Source organism: Carlito syrichta, unplaced genomic scaffold (assembly GCF_000164805.1).
Source record: "Carlito syrichta isolate Samal-C Ts95f unplaced genomic scaffold, Tarsius_syrichta-2.0.1 Scaffold304709, whole genome shotgun sequence".
NCBI classification, from domain to species: domain Eukaryota; kingdom Metazoa; phylum Chordata; class Mammalia; order Primates; family Tarsiidae; genus Carlito; species Carlito syrichta.
Window position 1 is genome coordinate 339,620 of NW_007248805.1, and position 16,605 is coordinate 356,224.

At 50.7% G+C, this 16,605-nt stretch overlaps 1 protein-coding gene across 1 annotated transcript in view; it reads right to left on the reverse strand.

Annotated features, from left to right (window-relative positions):
• Window positions 1–16,605, reverse strand: part of GPR107 (G protein-coupled receptor 107) — a 61,603-nt gene that overhangs the window by 23,887 nt on the left and 21,111 nt on the right. The window contains exons 9-13 of the mRNA XM_008060720.2: window positions 15,247–15,322; window positions 13,335–13,408; window positions 12,836–12,953; window positions 9,125–9,255; window positions 6,095–6,138 (exon numbers count right to left, since the gene is read on the reverse strand). Coding sequence (XP_008058911.2) covers window positions 6,095–6,138; window positions 9,125–9,255; window positions 12,836–12,953; window positions 13,335–13,408; window positions 15,247–15,322 — 443 coding nt within the window. The remainder of the gene's footprint in view (window positions 1–6,094; window positions 6,139–9,124; window positions 9,256–12,835; window positions 12,954–13,334; window positions 13,409–15,246; window positions 15,323–16,605) is intronic.

A 16,605-nucleotide genomic window follows, 5' to 3' on the forward strand; every position in this document is an offset into this window, starting at 1 on the left:
TGAAAGGATCCCCAGAGCCCAGCAGGTCGAGGCTGCGGTGGCCGGAAGCGGCCACTGCACTCCAGTCTGGGCGACAGAGTGAGACTCCAACTCAAAAAAAAAAAAAAAAAGTTAAAAAGACTGGATCCCCCCTGCATTTTTGCAATTCCCTCTAATGACTAGCTTACTAAAATACATCTAGATCCTCATATTTGCTTGTGCATTTAATCAGCTGTGAGGGGGCGTTTCGGATGAAGTATCTGTGGGTTTGAAATCTGGCCTAAAGACACACGCAGGCCTTTCCAGATAACGGTGAGCGGCCTCCGAGTCTGCATTCAAGCCCGACAGGTGGCAGCTCCGTGATGTAGCAAGGCAGGCCTCCGGAACTGCGGCAGCAGACTCCCCCACTCTCTTGCACGCAGCTCCACTGGGCTGCCCTTACTCTGAGTCTGACCTTTATCCCCAGGCGACCGGAAGGAACATCACCCGACACTTGGGGCGGATGCTGTCTTCATGAGTTACAGTTGCACAGACTCCAGATATGGAAACATTTTGTTATAAGATATATACTTTAAAATTGCATTGTTAATACTGCCTCTGCTTACAGCAGAATTCTTATAAGAATTGGAAAACTGTCAGGCTCTCAGAGGTAAACACAAGTTTTCCTAAGTTCTCATTTTCACTTAAAGCACACATTTTACCACTGGCAACAAATACTGTGAGTTGTTTTTCTTGAAGTGATATGTTCGCTTTGTTCATTTTCAAGAAAACGTCTGTCAAAAACCCAAGTCTGAGTCACCACAGCAGTTATTCTTTCAAATAAAAATGGTGTTCTGTGAGAAAAGTAGCTCATTCAGTGTGCAACTCAAACAACTGCACATGTGCACATGTGCTTCCACTTGTGGAAGTGCTTGACCGCACTTCCATTCTGTCGTATGGAGTACTATTACGACATGCTTTCAAGGGGTGAGATTTGACAACATTGTTTTATTACTTCATCGAGACCATTTTTCACCCCCTGTGAGCAGGTGGCAGTGGAGACAGCAATGGCTACTCAGAGAGTTTGGCGCCATAGTCCTGAATCACATGACAGTGCCAGCAGTTTTACACTCCAGGGCAGATGTCCACGGTGCAGAAGACGAAGGCTGTGTGAGCATGTGAAGAGCCTTAAGAACTGCGGCCCTCAGAACCCTCCAGCAGCTCGAGAGGAAGCCCTCCCGCCAGAGCCTGCAACCGGCCAACTGCCATCTGTGCCACCCGTCGGACGCGCACATAATAGCTAAAGTTCTTCAGAACACACCTCCTGCCTGCCCCGCAGACACACAAGGCCAAGAAAACGATGCTCGGGAGCAAAGACTGTTCGTGAGATTTATGGCTGCGTCTCAGCCCCGTCCTGTAAGGCCACGAAGGACACTGGAGCCAGAGGAAGGGGGAAGCGGGTGCAAGGGTGGCAGCAGCTGGGAAGCCCTGGCTGGCGACACCATGACCCAGAGCGAGGCGTGAGACTCGGGTACGCACCCTCGGAGGACACAGCGCAGCCTGCCTCTACAGGACAGAGGACTGGGGAAGCCACAGCAGGCAACGGAGAGGCAGACACCACCCGAGGCCCGCAGGCCGATTTGTCCCGCGTGTTCCCTCGTGTCACCCTCAGGTGCAGTCGAATGCAGAGACAAACAGCGACGGAACCCAAACAAACGCTCTCTGGGGCTGGAGCCAACCCGCATGCGGGAAGAACACCTGCCAGCGGTGCCGCTCGCACTCAGTCCCTCGGCCGAGCAGCGCCCGAGCTAGCACGGAGCCCCTGGGGCCCAGATGCATCCTGATTCGAGAGGAGGCACCACTGCCCGTGGCCTTCACACTCCCAACCACTGCTGCAGGGCGGGTCTCAGGAGGGCGAGCGGAGGGGCGCAGAGGGCCAGTGGGACCACGGAGCCCAGCGGCGGCTGGCGGTGCTCACCCAGCTCTCCTGCTCGGCCTCACAGCGCAGCCCCCGCCATCCCACCCCAGGTCACCCGGCCCACAGAGGGAATTCCTGAGGCTCGTCTGCAGGGGCACTTCCACCAGGGGCGCGTGGCAGGTGTCACGAGCAGGGCCATTTTCCAAGTACAGAGTCAGGCTCAAAAGCAGCCTCAGGCTGGGTGTGGTGGCGTACGTCGGTCGTCCCAGCACTGGGGGAGGCCAAGGGGGTCGCTTGAGCCCATGAATTGACAGCAGCCTGGGCAACATAAGAAGACCTCATCTCTACAAAAAAATAAAAGACACAGATGAGCCGGGCATGGTGGCGGGCACCTGCAGTCCCAGCTACTCCCAAGGCTGAGGCGGGATGCTGCTCGAACCCAGGAGGCTGAGCCTGCCGGGAGCCGGGAGTGTTCCGCTGCTTTCTGACCTGGGTGACGAAGTCAGGCTCCGACTCGACCAAAAAAAACCAGCATCCCACAGCCTAAATCGATTCAGGGGAACAAACACGGAATGAGAAGACACTCCCATTCTAATCCGCTCCGTGCCCCTCGCCAAGGTTTTGTGCTCCCTGCTGATGAGAATGATGCTTCCTTAAGAGACATCACCCTAAGAACCTGGAGTGGGAGCCCTGTTGGCCTGTGGACTTTTGGGCTGCACGGTCGCTCCCTGATGAGGTCGCATGCTGCCTCCTGGTGGAAAACACGAAGCACTGCCTCGCGCGCCCAGGCCGGGACAACAGTTCTCTTGCCTACCTGGCTGGGGCCTCCCTGGCTGTGCCATCACCCAGCAGCGGGCCTGACAAAGACCCTCAGTCAGTGCCAGCCACAGGTGAGGCCACAGAGACAGCCACCACAGCCACCTCAAGCTGGTCACGGCAGGACAGAGAAGGCGACGCAGCAGGCGGCGTCAGGCGGTGAGCAACGGGGAAGGGGAGGAAGGACCGAAGAAGAGTTCACAAAAGGGAGGGAGGGAGCCAAGAAGAAAAAGGCAGACAAGTCCTGGCCACTGAGAGACACCGCCCTTGGGATTTCTTTTTTTTTTTTTTTTTTTTAGTTGGAGTCTGGTCGCCCAGACTGGAGTGCAGTGGCCGCTCCCGGCCACCACAGCCTCGACCCGCTGGGCTCCGGTGATCCTTCTGCCTCAGCCTTCCTAGTAGCCAAAATTACAGGCATGCGCAACCACGCCCGGCTGATTTTTTTATTTATTGTAGAGATGAGGTCTTGCTGCCCAGGCGGGTCTCGAACCCGCGGGCTCAGGCAATCCACTCACCTCAGCTTCCCAAAGGTGCGGGATGACAGGCTGAGCCACCGAGCCCGGCTTTTTTTTTTTTTGAGTTGGAGTTTCACTCCATCGCCCAGACTGGAGTGCAGTGGCCGATCCCGGCCACCGCAGCCTCGACCCGCTGGGCTCTGGAGATCCTTCCACCTCAGCCTTCCGAGTAGCCAGAATTACAGGCGCGTGCTACCACGCCCTGCTGATTTTTGATTTATTGTAGAGATGAGGTCTCGCTGCCCAGGCGGATCTCGAACCCGTGGGCTCGGGCAATCCACTCACCTCAGCCTCCCAAAGGCGCGGATTACAGGCTGAGCCACTGAGCCCGGACTTCTAAACATGTTCAGCCAAATAGCCAGAAAAACTAATTCAGAAAAAGTTACAAGGGCCTATTGCAAGATATTGAAACAAGAAAACACTCACCAAGTTACAAAAGTAAAAATAGGTGGAAGAAAAAAAGAATATCCTCAAACAATTGTTCCCAGAAGGTGGATTTGTATTTTCTACCTTGGGATCTTCTGTTTGTGGCAGGGTACTTTCTTTTTCTTTTCTTTTTTTTTTTTTGAGTTGGAGTCTCACTCTGTCGCCCAGACTGGAGTGCAGTGGCTGCTCCGGCCATCACAGCCTCGACCTGCTGGGCTCCAGCGATCCTTCCGTCTCAGCCTTCCAAGTAGCTGGAACTACAGGCGCGCGCTACCACGCCCGGCTAATTTTTGATTTATTGTAGACATGAGGTCTCGCCAAGTTGCCCAGGCGGGGTTCGAACCCATGGGCTCAGGCAATCCACTCACCTCAGCCTGCCAAAGGCGCAGGATTACAGGCTGAGCCACCGAGCCCGGCTTAGGGTACCTTATTAAAGGGTTCATTTATATTTTATTTTTGTGTTTCCTTTGCCCTATTCCAAGAAGGCAGGAGGGTTCTCTGGTGCTCCTGGCTTCCAAGGAAGGCTGCATACACTTTCTGCAGACACACCATTTCGGCATCTACACTCACTGAAGAGTTGACCACAGACATTCCAGAGGGAGGAGAGGAGAACCCAGTGCCTCCAGGGGGGAAACACGAGAAACCGAGAGAAAGGCTATTTCCCAGGACTCTAAAGAAAACAGAAGTCAACAAGCCCACACATGAGAAGCCAGCAGGGCCATGGAAAGTGGACTCCAAGCACTGACCACTGGCCAGGGATCCCAGCCTGGGTCAGGCCGGCACACACGAGGCTGCCCAGAAGCGAGATCAGGGGAATGCGACAGTGACTGCTCTGGGCCCAAACTGGAGAGGTCCTCCTGGATACAGTGCCCTAAATACGAACAGAGGGACCTTGCCTGACCCTGACACGAAGGCTCAAAGTCATGCTTAACTCAATTTACAGATATAATGTGATGTGAGTTACATGCCAAACTTGTGAAATAAGATTTATAGTCACTACATGCTTCTCACATTTCTTTTTTTGTTTTTTTGAGTCGGAGTCTCACTCTGTCACCCAGACTGGAGCACAGTGGCACGCTCATGGCCACCGCAGCCTCAATCTGCTGGGCTTAGGCGATCCTTCCCCCTCAGCCTTCCATGTAGCTGGAACTACAGACACACACATGCCTGGCTAATTTTTTTTGTGACTTCTTGTAGAGACAAGGTCTCACCAAGTTTCTCAGGTTTGTCTCGAACCCCCAAACTCGGGCAATCCTCTTACCTCGGCCTCCCAAAGTGCTGGGATTACAGGCTGAGCCACCGCGTCTGGTCACTTCCCACATTTTCTAAAATGAATCCATATGACTTTTATAATCAGAAAAAAGGTCAGCAACCACATTTTGTTAGCAAGAAAAGGCCAGTCACAGTGGCTCACGCCTGTAACCCCAGTACTTTGGGAGGTCAGGGTGAGAGGACTGCCTGAGGCCAGAAGTTTGAGACCAGCCTGGGCAACATGGACATCATCTCTAAAAAAAATTTTTAAAAATTAACTGGGCATGGTGGTGCGCGACTGCAGTCCCAGCTACTTGGGCGGCTGAGGTGGAAGAGTCACCTGAGCCCAGGAGGTAGAGGCTGGGGTGAGCTGTGATTGTGCCACTGTAACTCCAGTCTAGGCGACAGTTGAGACTCCGACTCAAAAAACAGGACTAAAAAAAAAAAGCCAAGGAAAAAACCCGTGTCTTTTCACCATGGGGGCCTTAAAGGCATGAACACTGGCATGGGCATGTGAGTCCATGACCTACAGGCAGCCAGCCCTGAGACAAGAGCCCCACGCCAGAGCCCTGCGCCTCAAACTGGGTTTGCAATTCCCGCTTGCGCCACGGGAGTCTGTGGGCGCAGACACCATTCAAACTCAGCCCAGAAGCACACAAAACATCTTCCTGGCAGCTTCTTTCCAGACTCAGGAGCTAAGGTTGGAACATCAAGGAGATACCAGAGGGTTGGACCAGCATGACCATTAGGTATCAGAGCGTTCCGAAGGTTCCTTCTGGCTGCAGAGTCTCCTTTTGAATTAAGGCCGACCTGGTCTACTTGGAAAGCATGTGAAGTCAGCAGGAAGGGCTGCTTTACACATAGGCGTCTCCAGCCATCACACCTCCTGTTCTCATAGGGAAGTGTCACCCGGCCCTTCCAAGACAAGATTTTTCTCTCTCTGACTCGGTTTCGAGAAGGTGAAAGTCACCATCACAAGTGGAAATGGAATGAGTCATCCGAACAAGCCGCAATCCCCAGGTCTCCTCACGCGGCAGGACGGGTTCACACCTGCTTCTCCCCGAGCCAGCCCAGCTGCCCTTCCAGAGCAGCCCCGGACCCCCAGCTTGCCTCCCAGTAAGGCCGATGGGCCTGCCCCCACCTCTCCCAGTGCCCCGTGTGTGGGTTCAGAGACAGCTGAGCAGCACAGAAAGAGCATAAAGGAACTTGCCTTTCCCATCTGTTGCTGACGCTTCTTGCAAATGTCTGATTGACCTAAAAATAAGCATTTGGAGACAAAAGGTCAGCTGACAAATCTGCATTCCTCTCTATTTCCAGCTCTAGTAACTTGAGGCCTCGAATGCCTCAATTATAAACGGAAAGGAAGGACTGGATAATTCTGGAGCGCTCTCCCTAAAAAAGGGGATCGCAGATAACACGTCACTAGTAAGGCGCTCAAGTCCGAGAGGTAAAGACGCCCTCTGCTGGCCAAACCTGGCAACAGACCTGGCAGGGACCAGAAGAGAGGAGAAAAGGAAAGGATCACTCCGTACTCCCGAAGGTTCCCTGATCTCCCATTCCTGCCTCGCCCCCTTCCCAGCACTACCACGACGGAGCATCAGGGAGCTCATCACGGAGCTCACCTGCCACCAGGAGAATGGACCCCAGAAGAAAGTCACTGGCTGACTTCTAAAGTCTGGGTTGGGCTGGGCACAGCGGATCATGCCTGTAATCCCAGCACGGTGGGAGACGGAGGTGGGAGAATCACTTGAGCCCAAGAGTTCAAGACCTTGTCTTTAAAAGAAAATCAGAAAAATGAGCCAAATGTCTATGGTGGCGCATGACTGCAGTCCCAGCTACTTAGGAGGCTGAGGTGGCAAGACTGCCTGAGCCCTGGAGGTCGAGGCTACGGTGAGCTGTTTTCATGCCACTGCCCTCCAGCCTGGATGACACAGTGAGATCCTGACTCCACAGTAAAATAAATAAATAAATAACGTCTAGGTCTAGGAGCTGTGAACCTACGGCTTTGTGCAAACTCATCCTACTGGGTGGAGAGTTGTAACTGCTGAAAACCACCAGCCCCCAAGAAGCCTGTGTCAGTGACTAATGACTATCATTACAGTCCATGCAGGGCAATGGCAACATTAGTAAAGAAGCCATACAGAGTGAGTTCTAGACACAGGGCAAAGCCATCAGTGGAGACATGGCCCTGAACAATAAGCAAGGCACAGGCAGACAGGGCTGCATCGGGGACAAGGCTGGGGTCTGACACTGTCACTCCTTTTTATTTATTTATTTTCTGAGTTGGGGTCTCGCTGTTGCCTAGGCTTGAGTCCAGCAGCATAACCACAGCTCACCACAGCCTCGACCTCCTGGGCTCAGGCAATCCTCCTGCCCTGGCCTCCTGAGTGGCTAGGACTACAGGTGCACACCACCATGCTGTCTGTAACTCACTATTGTTGGCAAACAAATCACTTCTCCTAAAGCCTCAGTAATGTGCCCACCTGTGAGAGGGGCTGTTTGCTTGAACACTGAATGGAGCAATGCACGAGTGTTAACCAGCACAATGCCGCCCCAAACCAACAACGGCTGAATCAGGATACTTAAAATATTTTTGATGTTGCTTCTTAAATCACCTCTCTAGTATGTATTGATTTTCTGATTTTTCAGTAATTTTCAGGATGTTTTACCTTGAGGAATTTTGCCATGGGGCATCTGCTCATTAGTGCTGCGATTAACAAGTAGCAGAAAATGGCTACTTATAGCCCTATGGCCTGTTGGTTTCCTTCTAGTTGACAGCTCTGATGGCGGCATATGTGACAGCAGGGTCCTAACCTCTGTTCTCTGATCAGACGCTCTTGGCTATGTGAAGATAATGCTGGCCACCCCATGTAACAGTTTCCTCTCGCGTGTTCCTGGGTGAGAGGCCGTGGCGAGGAAGAAGCCCCTTCATCCCCTATTCTACGCTGGGAGCTGGTTGCTGCACTACGTGAGACCACATGTAATAGACAACAGGTCAGGGAGAAGAGTGAACCTAACTGGCTATAATGAGGATTGTGCCCCACTGGCACCACATTCCAAACAATCAGAGTAACCAACAAACCCCAGGATCCTAAAATAGATTCACTGGGTGGTATACTGCACGAAGAAGCATTTCACTTCTTTTTTTAAAAAGTGAGTTTTCTGTGGTTTCAGATGTGCAATAATTTGTACAATAGTTTATTCCCAAGTATGCCTTAAGCAGAACAAATGTTTTTTCTATATAGTTCCTTGCCTTAATAAATATGTAATATAAATGTAAGCAAACTTCTATTTTGTATATGTGTAAACTCCAAAGTAAAAAAAATGAACATTTTGTGGAGTTTGTATTTTGCATACTCAAGGTGAGAATTAAGTTTTAAATAAACCTATAATACTTTATCTGAAAAAAAAATTAGTTTTATCTTATTTTTGCAGAGACAGGGTCTTGCTTTGTTGCCTAGGCTGGTCTTGAACTCCTGGCCTCAAGCAATCCTTCCACCTCAGCCTCTCCAGAATGAGGGGGCTGAGGGGGAATTTCACTTCTATTAGGAGGCAGGTAATTCTTTAAGCTTTATTTCAAAAGAATTAATTGCATTCCAACAGCCATGGAACTAGGTCGTTAGAGGCGAGTGTTTTATTCTGCCTTCCCCTACTTGGCCCTTCTGATCCAAGAACTTCCAGCACTTTGCATGTGATTTAACAAGGATGCTCTTTCTCATCCAGCAATTTGGCACTAACACCTCCTGACACATAATCAAAGCACAATGTATGCATCTCAAGTCTGCCATTTCCAGGAATGGAGCACACTATTCTGGAGGCATCAAAAATGCTTATGTGCTGAGAACTATCACTAGCTTTATGTTAATGGACTTCCTCATTTTCCATCTAACTTGGCAAAAACTGGTTATTTATGGGATTTCTCTAACTCCCCCTCCACCCAAAATTCAGGCTGCTATTTTATATTACTGCTAGGTTTTCATTTCAAAACGCATCTCTGTTGTCCTAGAACTGTGCTAAATGCCAGTCTATGGTGACAGACGAGCTCTATCAGACTCCCCCAGGGTCACCTGATAAAGACACCAAGTCCTGCCCTGGAGACTGCTTCGGGTCAGTGTGGGACCCAGAAAGCTACACCTCGAAACACAAGTCCTGTGTGATTCAGATCAACGTGGGAATTGCCAGTCCAGTTGTTGGGCTTGGCAGCCATGCCGCACTCAGCCTCCCTCCCCGTGGGACTCACCACACCACTGGGAAAAGGATGGCCCCACAGCACAGCAGGTCAACCAGGAACAGAGAGTCCTTCCACAAGCCGTACTCAGTTGTGCCTTCCTCGGTGGACTCGATGATGATGTAGGCCACGTTGGCCAGCACCTGCGGGACATAAGCAGCTGTGAGGCCCCGGGCATAGGGGCTGTCGCAATGACAGCAGCCCATGCGGGGTCTGTGCATGAGACTGTAGATCCCTAGCTGCAGCCAAGGCATACTTTCCAGGCCCACGTGCCCTTCCAGGACTTCGCCCCTCTGCTAGGAGGAAGCAGAGCCTTTGTGCTGTCTCAGTGAGCCTGGGCAGGCCTGTGATGCTCTGACACACAGTAAGGGTGAAGTGATGCCGTGTGATTCCCGAGGCAGAGACAGCTCCCACCAGCTCTCCCATAAGAACTCTGGAGCCTGAAGCCTTCTTGCAAGGAGTCTGCCCCCCGCCGAAACTGCCATGCTGGAGAGAACATGCAGAGATGGGAAGACACCCAGGGGCCGCAGCTGTTCCAGCCTCTATCCAATCAAGTCTTCACGGCCCAAGAGACAGATGCAAGTCAAGGTTTCAAAATGCTCCCAGCCACTGTCTGGCTAAAATCACATAAAACCCCAAGCCAGATCCACCCAGTTAAGTCACTTGAGTTCCTGACCCACAGAAACTGACAGAGAGGATTAATGGTTATTGTTGCTTTAAGTCACTCCATTCTGGGGTAATTTGGTGTGCAGCAATAGATAACTGGGGCACTTTGCTTTTCAGGCACCCTGGGCCCCCAGGGAGCCACTCAGGTGCTGGACTTCACAGCCCGTTTAGCCATGGTGCCCACACTCCTCAGGCCCAAGAGCCAGAGGTGCTCAGGGAAAATAACTCCCCTAAGTATCAGATATGGGACTGTGTTATCAGCGACCAGAGTGGTGAGAATGTGCAGAGAAGCAGCTACGTTCCTCAGGGGAATCATTCAAGTCCACACTGGGCTCGCCACAGGTCTTCCCGGAGGCTCATCTGTGTCCACGGACGCCTTCTAGTTGCAAAGTGAAGGCTCTGCCAGGTGCACTTAGTCCCATTTTTAGGCTCTTAGCATGTTATGAAGTCTTCCAGCAGGCTCAACTGAGGTGCCACTGAGGACAGGGAAATCCACCACTCAAAATACATTCTTCTGGAGATGACCATTAGGGATGGACGCAGAGGACACAATTCACCCACACACCCCGAGAAGGTCATGGATCCACGTGCCCAGCTTGCTGTAAAGGTAACTGTCCACACTTTCCCATGGAAGGCAAACTGTAGTGCTACTGTTTGGGAAGCCTCTAAGGGTAATTTCTACACAGAATTTATAAATGACCAAACTTCACTTAGTACAAATGCAAAAATTACTTTGAGATTTAGTGTCCCCACTGACCCCAGCTTCTGAGTTCTCGCCCCATCCCCTGCCCCTCCCAAAGCCTTTGCAGACATCTGCATCTGTGGCTCTCTCCTTGAAGACGAAGGAGGCAAATGAAGCTTGCACCTAAGCTCCTGATTCCATGTGGTCTTTGCTCCACACATCTTACACAGGAGACAGAACGTGCCCAGGGGTGTCGGTGCTGACAATGTGCCAGTGATGCCCTTGAAATGCCATTTTGTCCATGGACATAATTTATTACTACTCAGAACCTCCAGTCAGTGCCCAAGGCCAAAAGAACAACATTTTGCCCTTCCAGGCTGATGTTCAAGGCCTGGAAATGATGTCCCAGCCTAGTTCCACTGTCTAAACACTCCTAACTTCCTTATATTTAATCTTTTAAATGTCCTTGTTTCCTCAGAGTGGTGAGGCATTTCCATGATACCATGTGCTTTTATCTCTCGGGGGAGCCCGCGACGGGGAGGCTGGGAAGACTGTGTCCCACCACGCCACGGTTCAGCTGGGGGCGGGAGGGACGGACCAAACCAACGGACGGGAAAGGGCCACAGGCAGCAGAGGGGCAAAGTGGGAAGAGGACCCAGGCTCCACCGCTCCCAAGCTCTGAGGCCTGGGCAGGCTGTGGGACTCAGTTTGGTCCACAAGTGATTCAATGAGGATGCTCTTTCTCATCCAACGACTTGGCACTAACACCTCCTTACACATAATCAAGGCACTATATGTGGCGCACCACAATACATGCTCCACCGTGCACCAAGGCTGCAGTCGATGTAGTTTCCCGACATGCAGTCATTCGATTTTAGATCAACTATCACTACACCTCCTCCCAGGACTTCCTACTGAAGGCTGGGCTGTCGTGTACTACATGCCCACCTGTAAGTATGCAGGTAGACATGGGACACTCGGACCCTGAAACAAAGTTCAGGAGAAGCAGCATAGGCGGTGACCTGCCCTGAGTCGGCTGGCCCTGCCCTCCTGCATGGTGGCGTGTGTCTGCAGCGGCCTGGTGACTCCAGGACTCGACAGCCAGAAGCCCCACACAGGTCCTCAACAGCTCTTGGCCACTAGACAGCAGGATCACGTAGCCGTTGCAAGGCCCTTGCTTCAGGTCCGTTTCTTTCCTTAAACGCCCAGTCTATCCCATCTCCGTCTAGAAGGCCCTTCTAGATCATCCTAACCTGAGCTATTACTCTCTCTCTGGGAGCCTGAGCAACTGGTCTGTTTTATCTACTTCGTGCTAACATGCTTCTCATTACAGTATGTGAGACTAGGTCTGTCAGAATTCTGGAAGTAGCTTTACTGCACACTTTGCCAACTGACCAATCACCAGTGGGCAGACCTGGGCACCTGGGGAGTTGTCCCCTTGCTTCTCCCACCTTCCACATTTACATCATGCTCCAAAATGTGAGCTCAGGTGACAAGGACAACTTTATCACACAGATGCTGTCTGATCAAGCAGAGCAGTTACGTGTCCCTCTCTGCTTATCATAAGTTCTTATTTTTGAGTCAAAATCTCACTCTGTTGCCACTGAAGCCTTGATCTCCCAGGTTCAGATGATCCTTCCACCACCTCAATCTCCTGAGGATCTGGGACTACAGGCGTGTGCCACCACACCTGGCTAATTCTTCATTCTTTATATAGACAAGGTCTCACTGTGTTGCCCAGGCTGGTTTACAACTTCTAGGTTCAAGCAAGCCTCTCATCTTGGCCTCCCAAAGTGCTGGGATTACAGACATGAGCCACCGCGCCCAGACTTATTATAAGTTGCTTATATCCAAGTTCTGTTTCCAAGAAGACTGTTCAATACAAGACACAGCTCCCCTACTGAGGGGCTCACAACCTTGCAAGGCTGGCCTCAGCTCGCAGCCCCAAACATAGCAAGGATCTCATACATATTTGTCCTGATGCCTATTATCATATTCGACCTTGTGGAAACTCACCGGCATCATCCACAGTTTTGAAATAATTTACTAACAAAAGCTTTATGTTTCTGGGCTTCCTTGCTAAGAGTGCCACTTTGTTACAGAGAAAAGGAATGCAGGAGAGAAAGCAGTGCTGTGGTCTCCCTAACCTTCAGCAGCTCTCAATCCAAGGTCTAGGCGTCCACAGGCCAGCGCAAAGACGGCTGATGGTCAAGCATCTCACAGGGTAATGACCAAAATCAGGTCTCTGAGTTTGGGAAGAGAATCCCAGTCTGGGCTTTCAGGGCAAACACACTCCCTCTTCCCACCCGGGCCTGGGGCTGGGTCCTGCCAAGGGCCACAAGAGAAAGTGGCAAGCAGGACTCAGGCTCCTTTACCTGGAGTGGAATGACGATCATGAAGATCTTTTTGTCTTTATCAGAAAGGATGTGCTTGATGAAAGCCCAGCCAGTACCGATGAGTGCAATGGTGATGAACAGCAGTGCCCCTTTCAGGCTGGAAGAGAAAACAACAGACACACTGGCAGTCTCCTTGGATTCTCACTCTGCAGCGACACTGCATGGCTCATTCTGAGTCCACAGGCCTCTTGCAACAGACAGACAGCCGTGTTCGGGAAATGCATCCGTCTGAGCAACACCTCCCTTGGTGCATACAGATAGGGAATGCTGAACAGCCAAGGGCCGCAGAGAGGGAGGAGCATGCCACCAAGTCCGAGCGCTCAGGCTGGGATGACCACCTGAGTGCCACACACCATTAGGATGGCAGGGACCCAACAGGAGGGCAGGGCCAGCCGACTCAGGGCAGGTCACCACCTTCGCTGCTTCTCCCGAGCTGTGTTTCGGGATCCAAGTGTCCCACATGTACTTGCATACTTACAGGTGGGTGACGTAGTACACAACAGCCCAGCCTTCAATAGGAAAGCCCTGGGAGGAGATGTAGTGGTAGTCGATCTGAAATCAAACGACGGCAAGTCAGGAAGTCGCATCAACCACAGGCCTCGGTGCACGGTAGGGTAGTAAGTAACCCAGAGTGCTTCCAGAGTGGGGTGGCCCCCACCCCACTGCTTAATCGCTTACTTGTCAAGTCACAGATAAGCATGTGAGTGCGCTAACGAATGTCAAGTAGCCTGAGAAACTGGACACAAGGTTTCAATGTCACCAACACCCAGCCCAGGTCCCTCTCTTGAGGCAAGTGTTCACCCGGGCAAACGGCTGACTATTCTTTTCTTTAAAATCTCCAAGGTCAGGGTCGGGTGTGGTGGCTCATGCCTGTATTCACAGTACTTTGAGAGGCTGAGGCAAGAGAATTGCTTGAGCCCAGGAGTTTGAGACCAGCCTTGGCAACACAGTCAGACCTCATCACTACAAAAAATAAAAAAATTAGTTGGACATGATGGCATGCACCTACAGTCCCAGTTACTTGGGAGGCTGAGGTGGGAGAACCACTTGAGGCCAGGAAGTCAAGACTCAAAAAAAAAAAAAATCTCCAGGGTCCAAATGTCTCAGGTCTTTTCAGTGTTCCAGCCATGACATTTATCTTCCATGCCCCGGCTGTTATACAAATAAGTAAGGCAGTCAGGGAAAAAAAATCTACATGGAATCACCCAGCTTCAGCTATTCCTTTCTTTGAAAAAACAAACAAACAAACAAACCATAAATTGAGAACTACTTCAAGTCACCAATGCCTTTTAACTTGCGCAGCACGTTCCGGTAGTGCATCCAAAACGCCTCCTGGCAGGGCCCACAGAGCTGACGTCATTTCTATGTCCTTCCTTCTATCCAAATGGCTGTCTAGACATTAAAGTGACCTGAGGACCCAATCACACATTATCTACCTGGCTCCAAAAAGAACCTTTGAACTCAGACCCAAATGGGAAATTATCCACATAACTCATCTCGTGACACTGTAACCAGACATGTTATTGCTTTTTTCTATGAGGACACTTTCCAGTGCCAGGTCTAGGGACTGTCAGCCTCACAAGCGTGGTCTGTGGGTACCTCGTAGGACCACAGATTGGGGAAGCTGTGGCCTCCGCCCATGGGGAAGTTCATTGCCTTTTGTACCAGTTCTGAACATCCACAACTGAAGTTTAATTCTGATGCCTCAATCTCTGTAGCATCAGTCTTCCCCCAAATAAGTTTGCTAATGCAGAACTTCAGATTAAGTAGGAGCATGAGGGACCATTTGGAAACAAGTCAGTGGGTGGCCTTCTCACCTCAAGAAATGGCAGAAAAGAAGAAATAAAAAACATTCTTGAAAACTTGAGGGTTTGTAAATAGTCTCAGAAGATACCTTAGGTCTAGAATTAGGGGAAGTAGTGACCATTTATCCCCAAGGCCAGTCCCTCCCAGACAAAAGGAGGCTTTGTAAGAAACACATTCTGCCGGGCTCGGTGGCTCAGCCTGTAATCCCGCTCTTTGGGAGGCTGAGGTGAGTGGATTGCCTGAGCCCGCAGGCTCGAGACTGCCTGGGCAACTTGGAGAGACCTCATTTCTACAATAAAATTAAAAAATCAGCCGGGTGTGGTAGCGCGCGCCTGTAGTTCCAGCTACTGGGAAGGCTGAGGCGGAAGGATCGCCAGAGCCAAACAGGCGAGGCTGCGGTGGCTGGGAACGGCCACTGCACTCCAGTCTGAGCAGAGTGAGAATCCAACTCAAAAAAAAAAAAAGAAACACATTCTTTTGCTTTCTTTCCCACCAATCTATCCCCTCCCTTCTAATCTACTTTTCCTGCTCATATGGGCATTGTACATCTTTTCCTGAACGATCCACCAAATACCAATACGTACTGCATGGAACACCAAGGAAAGAGACTTGGTGAAAGGAAGGGCTGCCATCAGCCAGTGAATTTTAAATACATCATTCCTGTAAAAACAGAGAGAAAGAATTAAAAGAAGAATCCATGCTCCAATGGTCAGCCACAGCATCCAGCATCAGCAATCTCTCTCAGAAGGCAGTAATGCAATGAGCAAACCACAAACATGAAGCCTTTTAAAAAAGTAGTTTTTGCTGTAGAAAAGGTTTCATACGGAGCCCTGAGGTCACCTCTAATACACAATGTCATGTCGTGACTGGACCTGAGAGTCATGTACTGCATCAGACGTGCTGGATCATGAGACCCAACAGGAAGTCTAACACAGGCTGCCGGCTTCTACCCGGGGACCACCCTGGGAAGCCACAGAGACCAGAATGAGGCAGATGGGTCGCAGAAAACAGCATGGAATTCCCAGGAAAGCAGAAGGCCACCAGGGGTGGCTGTAGGGGATGCCTGCAGCCCAGAGCAGAGGAGAGCTTGGAGCCAGCAGCGGGGACAGGGGAAGGGGAAATGCTGGGGCTGTGTGTCCCTTTCCCCTAATGTCTGGTGGTGCCTGCCAAACACCCCAGGTCATTGGGATGAAATGCTCACTCCTACACCCAAGCCCACAGTACTAGTCCACCTTTGGGGTACCAGGCATGAAATTCTCTACCCCATCCCTCCTCTTCCTAAGATTAACCTAACAGGACATACGAGACCATTATGGAAGAAAACGGAAAACTCTACTAATAAAGTACACAAAGACTCGAGTAAGAGCCATGGAAAAACCTAAACTCTCAGATAGTGGGGTATCTTGGAAAGCCAGAGCAGTAAAAACACATGGAACAGGTACAGTTTACCTGTTATTCAGACAAATAAACCACCAGAATAGACTGGAGAGCTCAGAAATAGATTCATACATGTATGGAAGCTTGACATATGACAAGGTGACACCAAATGGGCGAGAGAAGGACAGATTGTTTAATAATTAGCATGGGAAGAAATCAGCTCCAACCTATAGAAGAAAATAAAGGTGCCTTCTACACCACACTTACACAAAAGAGGGTTCCAGGTGGATTTCAACGCTAAATGTAAATTACACAGTTTGTGAACCTCGACTAGAAAATGGGCTTCTTCAGCTCCAAGAGGCACTGCCCAGAGACTAAAATTAGCGCTGATTCCACTGAAATGAAAGTTTTTCCTTCCACAGTGAACACCTCAGACAAGTTTAAAAGACTAGGAGAAGAAACACGCGATGTCTAAGACGATGGGTTAATATCTAGAATATGCAAGAAACTCATACAAGACAACAACAAAAAAAACCCAACAGGAAAGTGCTCAAAGAATACAGGCA